Source organism: Chiloscyllium plagiosum, unplaced genomic scaffold, assembly GCF_037043375.1.
Source record: "Chiloscyllium plagiosum isolate Xiang-an unplaced genomic scaffold, Cpla_swu_hap1 HiC_scaffold_15, whole genome shotgun sequence".
NCBI classification, from domain to species: Eukaryota; Metazoa; Chordata; class Chondrichthyes; order Orectolobiformes; family Hemiscylliidae; genus Chiloscyllium; species Chiloscyllium plagiosum.
Genome location: NW_028270153.1, coordinates 57,801,325 through 57,822,491, shown reverse-complemented (window position 1 = coordinate 57,822,491; position 21,167 = coordinate 57,801,325). Strand labels below are relative to the sequence as shown.

Below are 21,167 nucleotides of genomic sequence, written 5' to 3'. Positions count from 1 at the left end.
TAAATGCTGTCATCACTTCCTCTGGCAGCTCAGTCCATACATGCACCACCCTTTGTGTGGAAAAAGTTGCCCTTCTGTCCCTTTTAAATCTTTCCCCTCTCACGCTAAACCTATGCTTCTAGTTCTGGACCCACTCACCCCAGGGAAAAGATGTTGTCTATTTACCTTATCCATGCCCCTCATGATTTATTAACCTCTATAAGATCACCTGTTAGCCTCTGAGGTTCCAGGGTGAACAGCCCCAGCCTATTCAACCTCTCTCTATAGAAGCCCCGGCAACATTCCTGTAAATCTTTTCTGAGCCCTTTCAAGTTTCACAACATCCTTCCTTTAGGAGGGAGATGAGAATTGCACTCAATAATCCAAAAGTGGCCTAACCAATGTCCTGCACAGCTGCAACATTATCTCCCAAACTCCTATACTCAATGCTCTGACCAATAAAGGAAAGCATACCAAGTACCACTGTCTTTGTAAATTTAATTTTCTTATATTGCTTTTGTTTCTGTAGCCAATTACCCTTCCAGAGCTCCAAGAATGACAAAAAAACATCAGTTTTGGACACGCCTTTGGGTTCTCATAAAATAAATCATTCAATAAAATATCTCAAGTGTATATTGCAACTGTGCCAATGGACTGTGAGAATTATTTTGATTACTGTCGAGACCAATTTATTTAAAAAGGAATTTGAACTTCCAATTAATAGCTAAATGGATGATACAAAATTTTATGTTTTAAACTATTTAACGGACAAATCAATTATAATCACAACTGACTAAACACTATTTTTGTTGGGATATTATTCTTTAAAATAGAATAGAATTTTTTGGCAGAACTGAGCAAACCTGTTATTGGGTATACCTTACTCTGTTCTTTAAATATGCAATTAATTCTCCCGGAATCAATTCAAAATGGTTTTCTGTTCCTGAGGTTTTCCTGTTGATCTTTTCCTTTCCCAACTATAACTGTTTTTCAGGATGCAAGTTTTCCTGGAGAGTCATTTGAACTCCCAAGAAACTCAGCTTTATAGCTGAGCAGGGGTTCTCAGTCATTCTCCTCCATTGTGCACCATATGATCTTTCTGCCCATGGTTTCTCTCCCTCTCCTAGATCATGGAAGAATAGTAAATCCTTAGCTCTCAAATTTGATTTCTGTGTTAACATGAATCATATGGGTCTTATATCCAGGTAGGAATGCTGATTAACTATCCTTGAGAGTGTAATGTTCTTTCATTTTAGAACTGAATAGATAGTTTAATACACTACTTACAAACTAATATTCTGAATAGTTTTTGCAGTCTTTGGAGATGCTCAGTCTTTCCACTATTAGCATAGTGGCTGCTGCCTTTCTCTCTATGTGTAAACACCTTATACCTTTTCTCAGCAAAACAATCTTGGGCTTCTGGTAATCTCTTACAATCAAACCACCAAGGCTTGCTGTCAGGCAGACTTCAATCAGGTCACATAACTGTCTTATTTTATGTTAAATTAAGGACATAGTTCCAAAACCAAGCAATGACACAAAACTCATAATTGTGACAAACATAATATCTTACAAGCAAGACATACAAACGTACCAAAGAGCTAAAATAAGGAATAAAGAGAAAGGAGTAAACTTGACTTACAGATTCTCCCATTCACTGGCAGCATTAAGGGTGAAAATGACCAGTTCAAAAATTAAGTGAATGAAGGTCCCAATAACCACATAACAACATTGTACCAATAGAAATGCCCTCAGTCTGATCTTATTTACTATAGTGTAAAGAAAGTTTATGTATTTAAGTAACTATTTGCTCCCTTCCCTATGCTACTTTAGATTAAGCACACTCACGGTTTCATACTGAAAAGATCTCGGATTTCTTCTGGTGTGACTGGCCCTTTGTTTTTGTTTTTGTCTCCAGCTAATTTTTCTTTAGTCCAAGTCATGTGAACTTTCTCTCCGGGTGTGCTAACCTCCTCAGCAGGTGACTGAGAGGCGATCGACTGAGTAGAAGCTGCTTTGTCGTGAATCAACTGAACCTGAAAAAAGAGAAAATGAAGGGAATTGAACTGGAGTGAGAAATATGTGAGGTGGCTTGGATCAAATTTTAACTGTGCTGAACTTTTTCATCATGATGGAAAAGTCAAATTTCACACACCTGAAGTACTAAGCAAAGCCCCATTATTACTTCAAAAATGGTGATTGCCTTCAAAAGTGGTGATTAACCTCTTCCTTCAACCAATGCTGTCTTTGTGTTGAAGGCAATCGCATCATAGGGTTTGATAGGGAATTATAGGATTTTGTATCTGAATGATATTGATAATATAAAGAGAAAAGGTTGAAGCTAATGATGTATCCCAAGGATTATTGATTTTTCCTTTATGGTGGTGAAGGCCTCAAATTAAGAATGGGTACATGGATTAGGGCTGATTCCCAAAGTGAAAACCATTCTGCCTGACCAGCAACAGTACACCCACTGTCAGAAACTTTGGAGGAAATTCCATCCAAGTCCCCAAGAGCACATTTTATTTCATCTTTCTGTGCTTCCGTCAAGAAATATGACAGCCATATGCCACATTCTCTGAACACAGTAATGACTGCATCAATGCTCCAGTTAAAAAAACGACCTGTTAAGAATCCATCTGGAAATCAAGAATGTTGCTCAATAAATCTAAGTCTCTATCACTCAATGATAGATTAAAATCATGTTTTCAACCAAGGTCAAAATCAGTAAGATGCAATGGATGGAAAAGCACATGTGGGGTGGAGGGAGGGATATACTATTTAGATAAAACAAATGAAAAATAAGAAATAATTGGAAGACCAATGGTTATACTGTATTGCTCAGATGGTACAACAGTCTTGACCAAAACAAGCTATCTTGAGTGAAAATATTGAAGGCAGCAAACACTGATGTGCCCATTAGAGCCACAAATCAGCCATAATAATAATAATACCTCCTCCTCGGGTTTCTCAACTGCACCTCCTTCCTGCTCATCCTGGCTGCTCAAGCGTAGCTTGGCCTTCGCGGGATGTTTACGACGAATGGAACCACGTGATTCATCTGTGATGCTTTGAATCTAAATAGTAAAAATAGCAATAATGGTCAAGGCCCTTAGGAGCACTGAACTCTTTAGCTGGGCAGTGCAGTGACTGAGGGCTGTTCATGGAGACATTCATTTACTGATGGTTTTTTGTTGAGGTATGTAATAATTGTATTTTCCTTTCTGTTACTTCCTCTGCCATGTAACATCACTTGGGGAAACTGAGAGAGGAACACCCGACATATTAACAGGTCTGTGTCGAGCAACCATCAGCAAGATGATGCCCCGGGGGTACCAATGCTCATCCTGTTCCTTGTTTTAGTTCAATTTATCTCATTAATAAGATCAGGAGTGACAAAGAAGTAGCTGCAATGTAAACATAAAGGTAAACATCTTGCTATGTGTGTACTGAGTCATTTTCAAAGGTGAGCTTTCTTGAACTCAAACTGTTGGCTTAAGGAAGTTTGCTCTCATTATTATTCTCAATGTTACATAACTTGGTTATCTTTAAGAGATAAGCACAATAACATTTTGGAATTTCCTCTCTTGCTCTGATTATATATTTATCTTCTGCCTACATCCTGGTTCTGCTAAAATTAAAACTCATCATCATCTACCCTAAATCTTTCTCAGGATCTCAAAACTGGGATTCTCTCCTACATTTCGACAATAATTGTGTTTCAAAAATACTTAATCAGCTGATCTGCAGGCTGCGTTGATTAGCTGTAAGAAATGCAGGGTTACAGGGGTTGAATAGAGGAGTGGGTCTGAGTGGGATGCTCTTCAGAGGATTGGGTGTGGACTCAATAGGCTGAATGGCCTGCTTCCACACTGTTGGGATTCAAAAAGAAAATCCAAGTACAACAGCAAGTTATTTCTTGGCTTGTAGGTTTCGTTCACCATCACATTCTTCGCCATTTGTGACAGTTTATATTTTGGATTATGGATTTTGAAAAATAAGATGTTAAAATTGATTACTATTACAAATGCCAGGCACTATGGGGAAGCAGACGTTTCTTAACCGCCTGCTTCTCTGTCTGTTATTGTATTATTTATAGAAAGTACAAAGGGGTGTTTCAATGCTGCTATAATCCAAGCAGGGAGGTATGCTGACCGGAAATGTAGGTTAGAGTCAATAAAATTATGAATCTGTAGTCCTTAATCATTGACATACATACCCTGGGAGTGTGGGCCAGATTGATGTGTATTCCCTACAATTTTTGATCATGAAGATAATTTTATCAGAAAATTGACACAATAAATTGATATTATTTACATGGTGTGTCAGACTAGAAACCGAACCTAGGATCTTCTGATCGGTTTGTGCAGTTGGTATGTTTGCCAAGTGAGTGACTGTGTGGTTCTGATGTTAGATAGGATTCTTGTGAGCAAACAGGATCATTAGAAAATAAGTGTTGTGCGCAACATTTTAAGACTTTTCAATTCAAGGCAGGTCAGAACAAGATTCCTCATAAAACAAAATAAATGGTGCTATACCTCACGCTCTCTCTCATTCTTTGTTAGATGCATTTCCTTTAGAATTTGTGACCGCTGCTCCATCATCAGTGTTCGCTCATAAGTGTAGGCTGAGATATCACTGTCATGCTACAAAGCAGAATGACATACACAATAAGAAACATTAGCACTTAAATTTATAATTTTAATATGCTGGGAGTGATGCATCAATGTTAATAGAGGGGTAGGCTACACAAATATCTCAAGTATCTATAAGATAAAACCTGGGGTTGTGGGAATGGGTTGCCACATTATCCATTTGCCTGATTCGCTTGGACTCAGTTAACTTCAGGTGAAGCTAAGGAAGGAATTTATGTGTCTCTAGTTGGTAGTACTTAGAGTGAATTCCTTTTTACACAGAAAAGCACATTAACCAAGAGTTAATGATTCCGCCCCCTTCTATTTTTGCACACTGGTACAAATATTGACTTATCTGCACTTTTCATCAGATTTTAGCACTGTTCTCGTACCATCTCGACAACTTCCACCTCAGCTACAATTCGCAGGTGATAGAGAAACACTGTGAGGTCCTTTTTCATCTGGATGCTGTTATCTTCCAACTGGGCCACTGTGAAAATGCGCATTTTGCATTTCCTCCACACCTGTCAATCAAAGATGGGCCATGAAAGCAGTGACAAAAATACAGCTGTAATTTATAGCCAGTGAGGCTCACAGTTTTACCAGAAGCTTTTCCCAGAGAATGGTAGATATCTGGGAATAGTTATTAGGTTGCATTTTCACTGAGGGGTTGATATGACATCTTAATGATGATTTCCAAAAATGGCACCAACTGGAACTTATTTTTTTCATTCAGACCTGGTGTGTATTTCCAGCATTCTAGATCTACATTGTGAAAATGGCATGCAAAGGTTGACTAAACTATGAAATGAAAGCACTACGTTAGAAGCAATTGCTCTAACTCCAACCAACTCACCTTAATCTAACCCTATTGTGGTGACCTGCTTTTGTTAGAGCTGGGTGAATTCCTGACATTCTGTCCTTTCTGGGATTTCTGAGTTGTGCTTGTAAACCTGCACCAGTCAACTATGCTCCCCTTCATATGTTGATTGGGAATTTCCATTGAAGTGACCTTGACTGATTGCAAGAACTCTGTAAGAAATTCCAGTGCAGATTGGAATCATTCTACTTACACAGGGAATAATTCAATGTGGTCTGGGCACCTGACATTTTATGGTGGGCAGGTAATCGATTTTCTGATTGCATGGGGCAGGTGGGCCGCTGAACTGCATTGGTACAGACTGGCGTTGATGACAAATTGCCACATATAAATTAAATGCCCTCCTGCTGATCTTACAAACTCCAAAACAGTGATGGCAGAGGGTACCAGCTGGCACACCCCTCATAGGTCTACTGTTACTGCAGAGTTTTGGGGCCACGATAATTTAATGTGTACATTTTGTCTCATTTGGGTGTTACAGTTGACGCTAAATGCTGAAGATCCCCTGTATATTGATTAATGACTGATTATAGGCATTGTTTATTGTTGAACACCAAAATAGAGCGACTACTCATGGTGTATATAGGCTCAGGGTCTGCTTTATAATATTTTCTAATCAACCCATTTAGAGATTACACACCTCTGGAGCAAGCAAGACTTAAACCCTGGGCCTCCTGGCTCAGAGGTAGGGACTTACCACTGTGATTTGCATTCTAATATTTCCTAATCAATCTGCTCAGAGATGTGATTATACCTCAGGAGTAGGTAGGACTTGAACCCAGATCTCCTGCCTCAGAGGTAAGGATACTATCAGTGTCCTGCAAGATCCACCTGGGTCAGTGCTTTTGTTTCCTTTTGTTTCTTATATCCAGAAGTGTTATTGCACACCACCGAATGGTTTTCCCGCTACAAAAACATTGTGACTTTTTATTTGTTTATAACTGCCAGTAAAACACTCATGTAGCCAATTGGATATTTGCAAGCAAAGGCCATGACAGGCTGAATATGCTTTATTTTCTAATCAGCCTGATCAGAGATATTATTACACATCTCTGGGGCAGGTGGGACATAAACCTAGGTTTAAAGGCAGTGACACAACAACCCCCTGGAAAGAAACTGAAGCTGTTTATGATGAGCCAATACCTTCACCACAGAATGCAGCCAATTGAATAACTTCTTAATAGACTCCATGCCATTGTGGATATTTTCTAACCAATTTGTTCAGAGATGTGAAGCAGGTAGGATTGGAACCCAGGCCTCCTGGTCCAGAGGCAGGGATCATACACTGCACCACAAGAGCCCTGGGTCTGTTTTTACTTTGTTTTTTTAAGTATCTGGAAGTGTTATCACACATAGGCAAATGACCTTCCCACTAATAAATCACAGTGACTTTTTAAAAATCTACTAACCAGCACTTACGCAGCCAGTTAGAAGTTTCCAATGCAAAGTCCATTAGGGGCAATACGATCCATCAAAAGTAAGGTAGTGGGGGGGTGTTAGAGAGAGAAGAAAGGGGCTAGATCAAAATGGAGCTGGAGGTGAAAATAAAGCACTGTATCCCCCGAGGTGCCCACCTCTCTCTAAAGGCATCAAATACATTAATGGTCATCATATGCTCCCATTCCAATGACACTCAGCACACGCATAACAGTGGAAGAGGGGCAGAGAGCAAGCAGAGACAACCCCCTCCACAGCCCACTGCCTGGACCTGCGTATAGTCAGAATGACCAAGCCCAGGAACAGACCCACGTGGAAGTCCTCCAATCTGATCCACACCCCTTGGCATCTGATGCCCAAACATAAGAGCTTGGGCAAAAGTGAGGACTGCAGATGTTGGAAACCAGAGTTTAGATCAGAGTGGTGCTGGAAAGGCACAGCAGGTCAGGCAGCATCCGAGGAGCAGGAAAATCGATGTTTCAGGCAAAAGCCCTTCATCAGGAATAGAGGCAGGAAACCTCCAGGGTGGAGAGATAAATGGGAGGCGGGGGGGGGGGGGTGGGGCTGGGGAGAATGTAGCAAAGAGTACATGGTTGAAGAGCTTCAAGGCAGAGAAGATGACCTGGGGGTTGCAGTGAGACAGAGACTCACTGAGATTCTTGTGGAGAGAGGAGGAGAACTTCTTCAAGGTAGGCATCCTTGCCAGAGGATTCACAGTAAGGTTAAAATCAACTGGGCAAAAGTGACTGAAATGTAACCAAAAACACAACTGGGTCTGTTTTTTTTTAATCTGGAAGTGCTCTTCCACATAATTAATGACTTTTCCACCACCAAGTCACCGTGACATTTTTCTTTGTTCTTAAATATTAACTGCCAGCACTAAGTCACCCATGTAGTCAGTTAGATAATTATATACAAAAGTCATCAAGATCTGCTTTGTTTCATGTCCATAAGTGCTATCACACACAATTGAATCTCCTTCCCAATACCAAATCACTGTGGGTTCTTTTTTTGCTTTATTTTAACAGTTAACTATTATCACTCACATAGCCAATTAGAAGTTTACATGCAAAACGCATTCGGATCAATGCAACCCATCAAAAGTGAGGGGGGAGGGCTAGGGAGTGTGGGAAGGAGCTAAATCAAAAATGGAGTTGGAGGATAAAATAAAGCACTGTATCATCTGTGACGTGTACCTCTCTCGAAAAGCAATGAGAGCATTAATGCACACCTCGTGCCCTCTCTCCAATGACCCCAGGCACAAACATAACTGAAAGAAGGATCGGTAGTAGGCAGAGGTGAGCCCCTCTACAGCTTGCAACCTGCACATGCTTATAGCCAGCCTAGCCTTGTACAAGGTTCAGGCGAGGAGTCCGAGTTGGGCAGCCATTGCCTGTTAACAAGAAAAACTGATAGTCAACAAACTCCCCCAGGAGATTAATTAATGATTCTCCATTGGCCTTATCACAGTTATCACAATCACTGTGCAGGCTGCTCTGAAATACAAGTGGGAATTTGTACTCATGGTAATTTGATGTGCCTGCATTTAGCATCACAGGTCATCAGTTGACTAACCTCAGGTTTGTCATGACGGGTCAAACTGCATTTATTATATTTAAAACTTCTAAAAATCAGAATATTATTCCTTGTGTAATGATTGTTTAACATAGAAGAATTTAATTGTAAGGATGCTAGACAAACAAGCAATTCTGTTTAAAACATCTGCTTAAGATAACCAATGGCACAGACTCGTTATTGCTTTCATTAGTTATTTTCTGACCTTCAGAACATTGAGACAGATAACATCAAACCGAGGCCAGAACTTGGGCAATCACAACAAAAGGAGCTAGTCTAATTAAGTTGGCAACGACACAACACCTGGAGCAAGTCTACCTGCAGTCCTGTACCTGGTGCATACGTTGTCCTGTACCTACTATATCAGCGATCATGTATCTCATGTACATGCCATCCTGTACCTAACATACTTGCAGTTCTGTGCCTGCTGTTCCTGTTGCACTGTACCCTGTATATATGCCTCCCTGAACCTCGTACACTGCTATTGTATCTACAGTTCTTTCATATATGTTGCTCCATGCCTGATGTGCATGTAGTACCACTGCTTCCATTAATTTGAAAGATTTCAGTGTGGCCTATTGATTGTAATCCTGCTGTTAGCATCACTTCTGCACCTAAAATAAACTGTACCATACAGGCACGTACAAAGGGGCACTAACATGAATACAGCAATATTCTACTTTGGTGCTCTATAATGATTACCCTTAACAAAATATTTTCACATACCTTATGCTGCCTGAGGAGGAAAGGCAGGAGCATCAGCATTCCTCCATCATGGACTATCCACCAGACATCAATGTAACCCTCAGAATACCTCTCCTGGTTCGATGGAAATGCAGTGATGTTCTTCGCCACCAGGAGAGCCAAGCGACCTGCTGTTGTTTCTCGAACCACTTCTACAAAATCAATGTTACAACAGTGACTGGTTGCTGTACTACTGCACAGTTTCTACATTTGTACACTTATCCACTGTCTTTTGAAATCATATTATTATTTTCATTAATCATTCTGGAAATATAACAAAATGGTTGAGTGGATTCAGAGAAACGTGTGGAGCTAAGGCAGCTAAGTGAATCTGATGTTCAAATTAATCTTGACGCAACTGAACAGGGTTGGAGGCTTGGGGTTCTGATATTGCTTATTTCCAATTCTGCACTTTTGAAAGATTTTAAATGTTCTCAAGGAATGCCTTAGATCTGATTTCACATATAAGACCCCTTAAGTATCTCTCAAATTCTAAATCACGCGTTATGTTATGTTTAAGTAATAGGCAGCAAAGCTACAACAGAAAGAGATTAACTCACATAAACGTTAATGTTCAAGAGCATCGTCTCAACTAGAACAATATCAAATAACTGTGTACTTTGGAGATCTAAAACAGAAATTGTCAGTGAAACTCAGCAGGTCTGGCAGCATCTGTGGGAAGAAAGCAGTGCCAATGTTCATTTTGGTGATTCTTTCCCAAAACTGTTAATAGCTGGGAAAAACTAATATTGGTGCTGAAGCTGAGGTTATGGAGGGGTTGGAGGTGTGGAGTGGTGAGTGGATAGGTACAGGTTGAGCCTACAGAGGAGTAAGTAAACAAGGAGATTATGGGTAACAAGTCAGGACAGAAGAAAAATTGATTAAGTGATATTAAGATGGAGAAAATGGGTGAGCTTTATGCAACCCATATAATGTGATATTGGGCCTAGGAATGGAGGAGAATTGGTGACTGTGCTAAAAACAACCCATGTTATAATGGTAATGGGTTTGGGGGTAGGGTAGAAAGCATGGGAGGTGGAATCAACCTCTAAAGGTATTAAAGTCTCCTGAATTCGCTGTTCACAATGTGGTCTCCTCCACTCCGGTTTGCAGTACACCTACGTTCCGACAGCAAAAATGACCTCGAGTTTCCAGTTGCCTGCCACTTCAACAGACCGCTGTGGGCGGCACGGTGGCACAGTGGTTAGCACTGCTGCCTCACAGCGCCAGAGACCCGGGTTCAATTCCCGACTCAGGCGACTGACTGTGTGGAGTTTGCACGTTCTCCCCGTGTCTGCGTGGGTTTCCTCCGGGTGCTCCGGTTTCCTCCCACAATCCAAAAATGTGCGGGTCAGGTGAATTGGTCATGCTAAATTGCCCGTAGTGTTAGGTTAAAGGGGTAAATGTAGGGGTATGGGTGGGTTGTGCTTCGGCGGGTCGGTGTGGACTTGTTGGGCCGAAGGGCCTGTTTCCACACTGTAAATAATCTAATCTAAAAAACCACCGTGTTCTCTGACCAACCTTTCTATCGCAGAGCTACTGCAATGTTCCAGTGAACCTCAGTGCAAGCTCAAAAAACAGCATCTCATTTTCCGCTTGGGGGTACTGCAAACTCTAGATCTCAACTACAGTGTTTCACAACCTCTTGTGCAATCCCAGGCATTTCCATTCTTTTCACTAGGTATTGTATGAGACTTCCCTTTTTCTCTCTCCTATTAGAGAATTTATTACAGTGTTGGAATTGCATAGGATGATTTGACAGTAAGAGACAGATTTAAAATCGAGTGACCTTGTATATAAAGCCTCCATTTCACACTTAAATAAAAGCAAAACACTCGGGATACTGGAATCTGAAATACAAAACATAGGATGCTGGAGAAACTCAGCAGGCCTGACAGTATCGCTGGAGAGAGAAACAGAGTTAATGCTTTGAGTGCAAGGATTCTTGTTTGGAACATTAGATTCAAGACGTTAACTGTGTTTCTGACTTCATTGATGTTGCCAAACTTCCTTTGTTTCTCCAGCATATTCTGTTTTAACTTCTATTGGGTATTATCAGCCAGGAATGGTTGACAAATTGAGTCCCAACTCTACGTTCAACAGGTTTCAAGGAAGTTAACACTAATGCTCTTCTACCTCTGTTTCTTTTGAATTCATTTTCACTTTGGTTTCTGTGCTTTTATTTCTAAATATGTTTTATAATCTTATGCAGAATGCATGGACAATCACTCAGGAATCCTATGGTTTTCCAGAATTACACATACCAATTATATTTTTCCATGTTCTTGGATCGTCAGATTGCCTCCAGGCTCTTGGCCAGCCCATCAGTACAGTGTTGTGCTGCATTCCTCCCAGACCACATGACTGAATGAGATGAGACATGCCATCACGCAGGTTGGATGATACAACGGCTTGACAGAACCCTTTCACCTTTTCCACTTCCATGAGACGTTTGACAGACTGCCCAGAAAGACATGGAGAGTGTGAAGCAGAAAGTACAAGGAATAGGAAGAAGACAGATTGACAAAAAACAACATTTGGAAGGCTGTTTGCGAGAGCACGACAAGTTAACAATGCAGAGGATTAGGTTGAAACAAGTATTTATAGCTCTTACTTTAAAAAACATCCATCCCATTGGCAGGTCTGAGCTTAGTTTGTAAATGGTTGTGTATTGCCAAAAGACCCTATTGCCAGCTCATTAGATTATGATAATTAATGGTACATTCTGGATCAGTACATTTGATATGTGTCTTAACACCCTTTCTATGGGAGTTTGGTTGCAGGAAGGGCAGGAGAATCCTGTCTTCTTCCTGCCTGTGCCCAGATTCAATGCATGGTGTGAAGGTTTGTGGGCAACCTTCACCTCTCCACCAATCAAAGTTCTTTCATAGGCAATTAATGTTCACCTAAGGATCACATCCCATTGACCTTGGTAATTACCGCAGCAGTAGGCAAGTAATTCACCATGAGGGAAGGCCTAAAAAGCCAAGCCTGCTGGAGTTTCTTGTGGGTTTCCAGAAAGCGGTCCATTTCTGATAAGTAACGGATCAAAGGACTCAGCTTTGGGAATGGGGTGGGCTTGCTGAGAGCCACACATGTGCTGTTGCTGCTGGCGATCTGCCTCCACCAGACTATCCCCCCCAAACTCCTCCCCAGCTGAATCCCTCACTCACCTGTGGCCTGGGCCCTTCTGCAATCCTGAGGTTCTGGTGAGTGCATTATTGGTAGCAGCTAGCACTCCCCCGGTGGTGCTGCTGAGCAAGAAGAGCTGCCAACCACTGGCACCTGGCACTTCTAATGCTGAGGAAAGTCTACCAAGACCCAGTACAGAGTCTAATTGGACAGGCTTTGAGCAGTCTGGTGGTGGGTTACTCACCACTGAATTCCTAGAAACTGATCTACCTTTGTAGCCACTGTATGTATAAGGCCAGTCCAGTTTAGGTTCCAGTCAACTGGATTTGATTTGATTTGATTTATTTTTGTCGCAGGTGCTGAGATACAGTGAAAAGTATTGTATTGCATGCTAACCAGACAAATCATATATTCCATAAGCACATCAGGGTAATAGAACAGAATGCAGTATACAGTGTCACAGCTACAGAGAAGGTGCAGAGAAAGATCAACTCTAATATATGAGGGGTCTGTTCATAAGACTGATAGGCAGGGAAGAAGCTGTTCTCAAATTTGTTGGTATATGTTTTCCAACTTTTGAATTTTCTGCTCAATGGAAGAGGGTGGAAGAAAGTATAATCTTGGATTATTTTCATTGCTTTCCTGAGGCAGCAGGAATAGACAGAATAAGTGGAAGGAAGGCTAGTTTTTGTGATGAACTGAGCTGCATTCACAACTCTAATTTCTTGTGGTCTTGGGAAGAATAGTTACCATACTAAGCTGTGGTTGTTTTCTAAAAATTGATAAAAATTGGTAAGAGTCACCATAGATGTGCTGAATTTCCTTAGCCTTCTGATGAAGTAGAGGCACTTTTGTGTTTTCTTGATTGTAACGTCAATGTGGATGGACCAGGATAGATTGTTGGTGGTATTTATTCCTGGGAACTTGAAGCTCTCGACCACCTCCACCTCAGCACTATTGATACAGACAAGGGTGTGTCCTCCACTCCGCTTCCTGAAGCTGATGACGAACTCCTTCCTTTTGCTGACATTGAGGGAGAGATAGTTGTCTTTACACTATGCCACTAAGCTGTCTATCTCTGTCCTATACTCTGTCTCATCATTTGTAAATGGAGTTAGAGCTGAATATGGCCAAACAGTTATGACAGTTTAAGGAGTATAGTAAGGGGCTGAGTACACAACCTTGCGGGGCACCCATGTTAAGTATGATTATAATCCTTACTGATTGCAGTCTCGGGGTCAGGAAACTGAGGATCCAATTGCAAAGTCCCCAGTCTCGGAGTTTGGAGATGAGTTTTATTGGAATCATCGTATTGAAGGCGGTGATAAAGTCAATAAATAGGAGTCTGACTTTGGTGTCTTTCTTATCCAAATATTCAAGGGATGAGTCAGAGCAAGGATATGATGTCTGCTATGAACCGATTGTGACAGGAGGTGAATTATAGCAGATCAAGACAATCTGGGAGGCTGAAGTTCATGTATGCCATTACTAACCTCTTGAAATACTTCATAATGATGGGTGTCAGAGTCACTGGGCTGTAGTTGCCTCATTCCTTTGGCACCAGGATGATTGTGATCTTCTTGAAACCTCACATTGTAGTAAGGAGAGGTTAAAGATATCTGCAAATACTCCTGCCAGCTGATCCATGCAGGATGTGGGTGTATGGCCATGGAACCCATCTGGGTCTGTTGCTTTCCAATAGTAATCATCAGCATGTTGATAGCATAGGATCCAGCGATGCCATTGAATGCCAAGAGGTGATAGTTAATTTCTCTCTTGCTGGAGATGGTTATTGCCTGGTACTTGTGAAAAGTAAACGTTACTTGCTATGTATCATCCTTAGCTCAAGTATTGTCTAGGTGTTGCTGCATTTGGATACAGACTGCGTAAATATCTGAGGAGTTAATGTCACTGAGCATCACGCAATCATCAGAAACAGCCCTACTGCTGACCTTAAGATGGAGGGGAGATTAATGCAGAAGTAAGTGAAGATGATTAGAACTTGCACACCACTCTGAGGAATTACTGCAGAGATGCCATGGGACTGAGATGATTGACATCCAACAACCACAAACACCTTCCTTTGTGCTAGGCTGGTGATGGAGGGAGTTAATACTTGAGAGGGCAGTGCTAATAAAATGGATTTCTTTGCCCTGGATGGTGACTACCTTCTTGAATGTTGTTGAAGCTGCACCCATCCAGACAAGTGGGGACTCCATCACACGCCTTACTTTTCTTTTGTAGATGGTGGACTGGCTCTGAGGACTCAGGAGATGAATTACTCGCAGCAGTATTCCTCACCTCTGACTTGCTCTTGTAGCCACTGTATTTATATGGCAAGTCCATCTGAGTTTCTTGTCAGTGGTAATCCCAAGATGTTGATTGTGGAGTATTCAGTGATAGTAACATCACTGAATGCCAGGGGCAATGGTTAGATTGTATCATTGGAAATGGCCATTGCCACTTTTCAGCACATGTCTGGATATTGTTCAGATTTTGTAGCATTTGCACATGGACCGCTTCAGTACCTGAGGAGCGGCAAATGGCACTGAACATTGTGCAATCATCAGTGACTATCCCCACTTCTAACCTTAGGATGGAAGGAAAGTCAGCAACTGAAGATATTTGGGCCTAGGACACTGGTTTGAGGAACTCCTGCAGAAATGTCCTCAAGTTGAGATGACTGACCTCCAACAACCATACACATCTTCCTTTGTGCCAGGTATGACTCTAACCAGTGGAGAGTTTGCCCCTGTTACCCATTGATTCCAGTTTTGCTAGGGCTCCCTCCATCAAGTGCAGACTTGATATCTCACCTCATCTCTGGAATTCAGCTCTTTTGTCCACATTTGAAACAAGGCTGTAATGACAGAAGGAGCTGAGTTGCCATAGCAGAAGTCAAACTGGATTATTGCTGAGCAGCTTGACATTATTATTGATGACATCTTCCATCACTTGATTGAGAATAGTTTGATGAGGCAGTAATTCGCTGGGTTGGATTTGTCCTGCTTCTTTTGTGAATGGGACATACCTGGACCATTTCCCACAATAACTTAGTAGGTGCCAGTGTTGTAGCTGTATTGGTATAACCTGGACTCCACCATGAGGATGGAGATATTTGTGGAGCCTCCGATAGTGAATTGCTTAATTGTTCACTACCACTCATAACAAAACATGGCTGCACTGCAAAACATTAACATGATTTACTGACTGGGGGATTGCTTTAATACAGATGGAATTTTTACAGCCCTGAATGACTTGGGAGATAACGAGTTGGCAGAATATGGTGAGATCAGAAAAATTAAAATTTCATCATAAGAAAAATCGTCTGATTTTGAACCTTAAATTTTAATGTCTAGATGAGAATCTCCTTCGTGAATAGCAAGAGACTTATTGGCATGCATTAACATATTATTAGTGACCTTGCCTCATTTATAGGCAGTTTGTTCTTTTCCCACATAATGGAGAAAAGTGAGATGTTAGAAGTTAGGAGATTTGAAGTTCATTTATTCTGTTTCTGTCTCTCAGCAAGCCTGATGGACAGCCTGTCATAGTTGAAAATGTGTTGCTGGAAAAGCGCAGCAGGTCAGGCAGCATCCAGGGAACAGGAGAATCGATGTTTCGGGCATAAGCCCTTCGGGCATAAGCCCTTCTTCAGGCTTATGTCCGAAACGTCGATTCTCCTGTTCCCTGGATGCTGCCTGACCTGCTGCGCTTTTCCAGCAACACATTTTCAGCTCTGATTTCCAGCATCTGCAGACCTCACTTTCTCCAGCCTGTCATAGTTACCTTCTAATGATCATTGAATCTAAATGGATTCAGAAGGCTTTATGGCCATGATGATCGGTTATAGGGCTGGGTTTTACTACCACCCCTGAATGTGTATCTTTGTCATGGGGTGGAATATGATGAAATATGATGGATAGCCTTCTCGCCCAGCTCTGAATTGATCATAGATATATACAACATGGAAACAGACCCTTCGATCCAACCAGTCAATGCAGACCATAATCCCAAACTAAACTAGTCCCACCTGCCTCTGCTTGGCCCTTATCCCTTGAAAGATTTCTTATTCATATACTTCCCTAAGTATCTTTTAAACATTGTAACTGTACCTGCATCCACCACTTCCTCTGGAAATTCATTTCACACACAAACCATCTTTCTGTGTAAAAGAAATTACTCTTCCTGTCTTTTTTAAAATCTATCTCCTCTCACCTTAAGAATATTTTCCTGAAATCCCCCACCCGAGGGAAAAGACATCGACCATTCATTTTTGCTATATTCCTCATTATTATATAAACCTCTATAAGGTCATCTCTCAACCTCTTAAGCACCAATGGAAAAAGTCCCAGACTATCCAGACTCTCCTTAATACTCAAACTCTCCTGGTAATCTCCTCTGAATCTCCTCTCGATCTTAATAATATCCTTCCAATAACGGAGACCAGAACTGGACACAGTGCCTCCAGAAGAAGTGCTGCAGTATTCAAAGTGGGTAAGGTATCTGCCAGGCTTTTCAGCCTTAAGTCTATTCAGGCCTTAGGGGAAAATTATCACCTGGTTATGGGCATTAGCCCACTCCTACAGGTTATCAATATTGTGTTAAAACTGTATCTACACTTATTGATTGCAAATTGATTTTGAACATTTTCCTAACATTTCATTAAAATATTTGGTTCTAGATTAGATTACTTACAGTGTGGAAACAAGCCCTTCGGCCCAACAAGTCCACACCGACCCGCCACCCACCCATACCCCTAACCTAACACTATGGGCAATTTAGCATGGCCAATTCACCTGACCTGCACATCTTTGGACTGTGGGAGGAAACCGGAACACCCGGAGGAAATCCACGCAGACACGGGGAGAATGTGCAAGCTCCACACAGTCAGTCGCCTGAGGTGGGAATTGAACCCGGGTCTCTGGCGTTGTGAGGCAGCAGTGCTAACCACTGTGCCACCATGCTAGTTTCTTCATTGTTCCCTGTTCTAAGTAACGGAGGCAAAAATGGAGAAAACAGTTGTATTCAGGTGTTAAAAAGCCAGGGTTATAAAGTTTGCAATGGTTAGGATCATTCTTTACACACAAAAGCATGACAGCTGGCTAAAAGGGCCTGCAGTTCAGCAAAATGCCATCTTACATATGCTGTGTATTCAACTCAGGCACATGTAGTCAGAATTATCACCACATTATCTAATTGCAGGAAAGGCCTTGAATTTGATATTTACAGTTCTGCATAAGTTTGCTGACATTCAGCTCTGCTGTGTAGGCAGGAAGCTCTGTAGCATCTTGACTCCATAAATTAGCAGATGGTTTCCATGGCCTTTGTCCCCTCTACTGCATCTCTATGTTGTCTGCGTGCTAATTATTCATCAGTTTAATAAATTAATGTAATGACTGAATTGATGTAACTGAATTCCTATACAGTCGAGAAATACGTTTTGCTATGGCCTTGATTTTAATATTTAAGCCTGTCGTGTAAATATTTATTTATGGATTGATTTTTTTTGTATGTTGTACTTCCGTTATATAAATAGATCAACTTTACATAGTGCTGTCAAATATTATGGAAGTAGGGTTAAAATGTACTTATATTCCCCTATTATCAGTGGTCAGGAGTGAGGGTATGTGAATGGGTTATTGTCACAATGTTGGTTTTTTTTACAAGGTTACTATCCCCTTAAGTTTTTTTCCAGAGAGGGGTAATTGGCCAGGCTCCAACTAGGCTGGGTTTCAAAGGTTTATTGTGGCCCCTTTTGTTTACCCCTAACAGATAATGCCTTCAGCCTAGGGCTTTCATGTCTTAAAAGAAAATTGGTATGATCAAAGCGGGGTGGCCAGCTAGCTGTGTAGCTGGCCTTCGTTTAGATTAGAGTTTTGGATTCAGTTCAACAGCAGTGTGTGTGAAGAAAGGCTGATGGGGCAAGTCCAGCTGGGTACTCTCTCTCTCTCTCTCTAAATTCAAGCCTGTAACCCCTGGTTTGTCTCATTTTTACTCTTTGTGCTAAGGGATGTGTTTATTGGGACTGTTGCAAGGATCTTTGGATGAGCATCATTAAGTCAGGATATTCTGTTGGGTTTTGGATAGGATAAGTTACCTGGTATTCTATTTTCTGTTCTTTGTGTTTCATTCTGTAATTTTGTAATTAAATACTGTTTGTTTAAAACTTGGCAGTTGGATCAGCTAATTCACTCCGGGAATATCCACTAAACACTTGCCTAAAACAAATAGCAAAGTTACGGTCTGGGCTACCTGCTTAAAAATGTTTTGAGGGGTCAGGCCTGATCCATAACAGACTGGACGCTCTTTTGCCATATTTAAACAATGAATGGTAGGTGTTAGTGTCTTTTATTTTGGGTGTTGATTTGGTTGGTTTAAACTGTGCTGGGATAGCAATAGCTATTTGAGTCACCAAGGAGGTTCTGGAGATGGAAGAAGTGACATTGGGGGTTATACAAAAGGCAAATAAAACCAAGCTGAGGGAATTAGTAGACAAGCTGGAGTTGAAGTTACCTTCTAACGTGAGGAAGGATGAGATGTAGCAGCAGTGGTAGCTCAGCATTTAAATTTGCACCATTGGGATCTGTAGAGATAGCTCAACTTCAAATGCAAATGAAAAAGATTCAGTTAGACGCAGAAATGAAATGGTTTGAGTTACGATTAAAATCAGAACAGAGAGAGAAAGAACCAAGGGCTATAGCAGGAGAGAAAGAGAGAGAGTTTGAACTTTAGAAAATTACACTTAGAAAGTAATGTCAGCTTAAAAGACTGGAGATAAAGGCCAAGGGTAGGCTTGGTGAGGAAGAGAGTGAGGATGAGCAAGCCCCTGGTAGTCAAAAGCCGAGTGAGAAACTGTTAAAGTATGTTTAAGCATTGCTTAAATCTGATGAGAAGGATATGGAAGCCTTTTTCATTTGAAAAAGTGGCTAAAAAAATGCAGTGGCCAGTGACCATGAAGGTTTTGTTGATCCAAATCAAACTTGTAGGTAGAGATAGTGAGGTACTTGCATTACTATCAGAGCAGGCATCTGGTGAGTATGAGGAGGTGAAGAATAGTGTGTATGAGCTTGTACCAGAAGCCTATAGACAATGTTTCAGGAATCTAAGGAGGGACCCTGGTCAAACACAAATTGAGTTTGAAAGAATCGAGAAAAGTAATTTTGATGGATGGATAAGAGCTTTAAGAAAAGAGCAAATTTATGATGCTCTTAGTCGACCATTATTTTGGAGGAGTTCAAAAATTCACTGCCTGAAGTAGTGAGAACTCATGTAGAAGAGCAGAGAGTTAAAACAGCAAGGTTAGCAGCTGGAGTGGCTGATGATTGTGAGTTGGTCCATAAAACATGGTTTGGCTTCCAGAATCCATTTCAGTCCATGAGGGATAGAAATTGGGGCAAAGAGAAATCTTCACGTGGAAAGGGAAAAGTAGATCTTGGTGAAGATCAAAAGGAGAACTTACTGCAGGGTAACAAGGAAACCCTGAAGGGGACAAAAGAAGGTAAAATACTCCAGTGTTTTCATTGCAATAAAGTAGGCCACATGAAATCACAGTGTTGGTGGGCTAGGAAAAAGCCAGATGTAGGAAAACAGGACCAGTCTGGGAGCTTTGTTGGAATAGTAACAGAAAGCACAGTGGAAGCTAGAAAGCTGCATCAGAGTGTACAAGCTGATCGGAGATTGGTTAAGGAGGAAGTGCTGATCTGCTTCGAAAATATACCTGCAAAGGTAAAGTTTATTTGCGTAGGCCAGGAGTAACAGGTAAAGAGATTAAATATTAAGGGACACAGGATGTTGAAGGATGAGGAGATATGTACTCTTGAAGGACTACTGCCAGAAAAGGTACTGGTAACGGGAATTGATGGTGAGACAAAAAGTGCTCAATTATGTAAAGTGAGGCTAGAGAGTCCAGAGAAGAATGGAGAATTTGTGGTAGGAGAACTGGACAAACTCTCAGGTTCAAGAATACAATTTGCCTTGCAAATGATATAGCCAATTCACCAGTAGCTGTGCTGCCTGACGTGGTTGAAAAGCCATTGGAGACTCAGGCAACTGAAGCAATGTATGGTTTTCACCCTGGAATCAGGGAAGTACTGTAATGAGGTCACAGAGTCACCAGTTGAAACAGGAGAGATCAAAGGATATAGATAAGGAAGCTGAAATGGCAGCAGGAGAGACTGTGATCGATCAGATAGTTGAGACAAAAACCAGAGCAAATAGGTAATCATGAAAATATCTTTAGCTCTGCAAAACTCATTGAGTTACAGCAGAAGGATGGAAATTTAAAGCAGTTGTATCAAAAGGCATAGACAGCGAAGGAATCTGAATGTATTCCTGGGCGTTATTACTGGAAACATTTTTCATAATGAGGAAATGGAGACCACCACATATTCAAGCGGATGGGAAATGGTCAGAAATGCATCAAATTGTCTTGCCAGTAGAGTATGAAAGAGAGATTCTGCGAGTGGCACATGAGCTATTATTTGGAAGTCACTTAGGAGTGAGAAAAACACAGGCTAAAATACAAAGACATTACTACTGGCCTAGACTGGACAAGGATGTAATTGAATTTTGCCAAACATATCATACATATCAGGTAATTGGAAAGTCACAGGGGGTAACAAAATCTGCACCTTTAATACCTGTTCTAGCATTTGAGGAACCTTTTACAAGAATCTTAATTTATTGCGTAGGCCCCCTATCCAAACAAAAATTGGGTATCAGTATTTGTTGACAATAATGGCTGTATTGATTAGATTTCCAGAGGCCGTTCCATTACACAATAT

The 21,167-nt window shown here is 41.2% G+C and overlaps 1 protein-coding gene across 4 annotated transcripts in view; it reads right to left on the bottom strand.

The window, feature by feature from the left end:
• The window catches only part of LOC122559948 (solute carrier family 12 member 5-like), a 1,091,443-nt gene that overhangs the window by 13,848 nt on the left and 1,056,428 nt on the right, over positions 1-21,167 (bottom strand). For 3 of the 4 annotated variants that reach the window (XM_087994965.1, XM_087994967.1, XM_087994968.1), the window contains exons 18-24: positions 11,514-11,709; positions 9,232-9,401; positions 5,006-5,137; positions 4,518-4,625; positions 2,934-3,056; positions 1,828-2,015; positions 1,622-1,636 (exon numbers count right to left, since the gene is read on the bottom strand). In XM_087994965.1, the coding sequence (XP_087851091.1) occupies positions 1,622-1,636; positions 1,828-2,015; positions 2,934-3,056; positions 4,518-4,625; positions 5,006-5,137; positions 9,232-9,401; positions 11,514-11,709 (932 nt within the window). The remainder of the gene's footprint in view (positions 1-1,621; positions 1,637-1,827; positions 2,016-2,933; positions 3,057-4,517; positions 4,626-5,005; positions 5,138-9,231; positions 9,402-11,513; positions 11,710-21,167) is intronic. The other variant, XM_087994966.1, reaches the window with a different exon arrangement.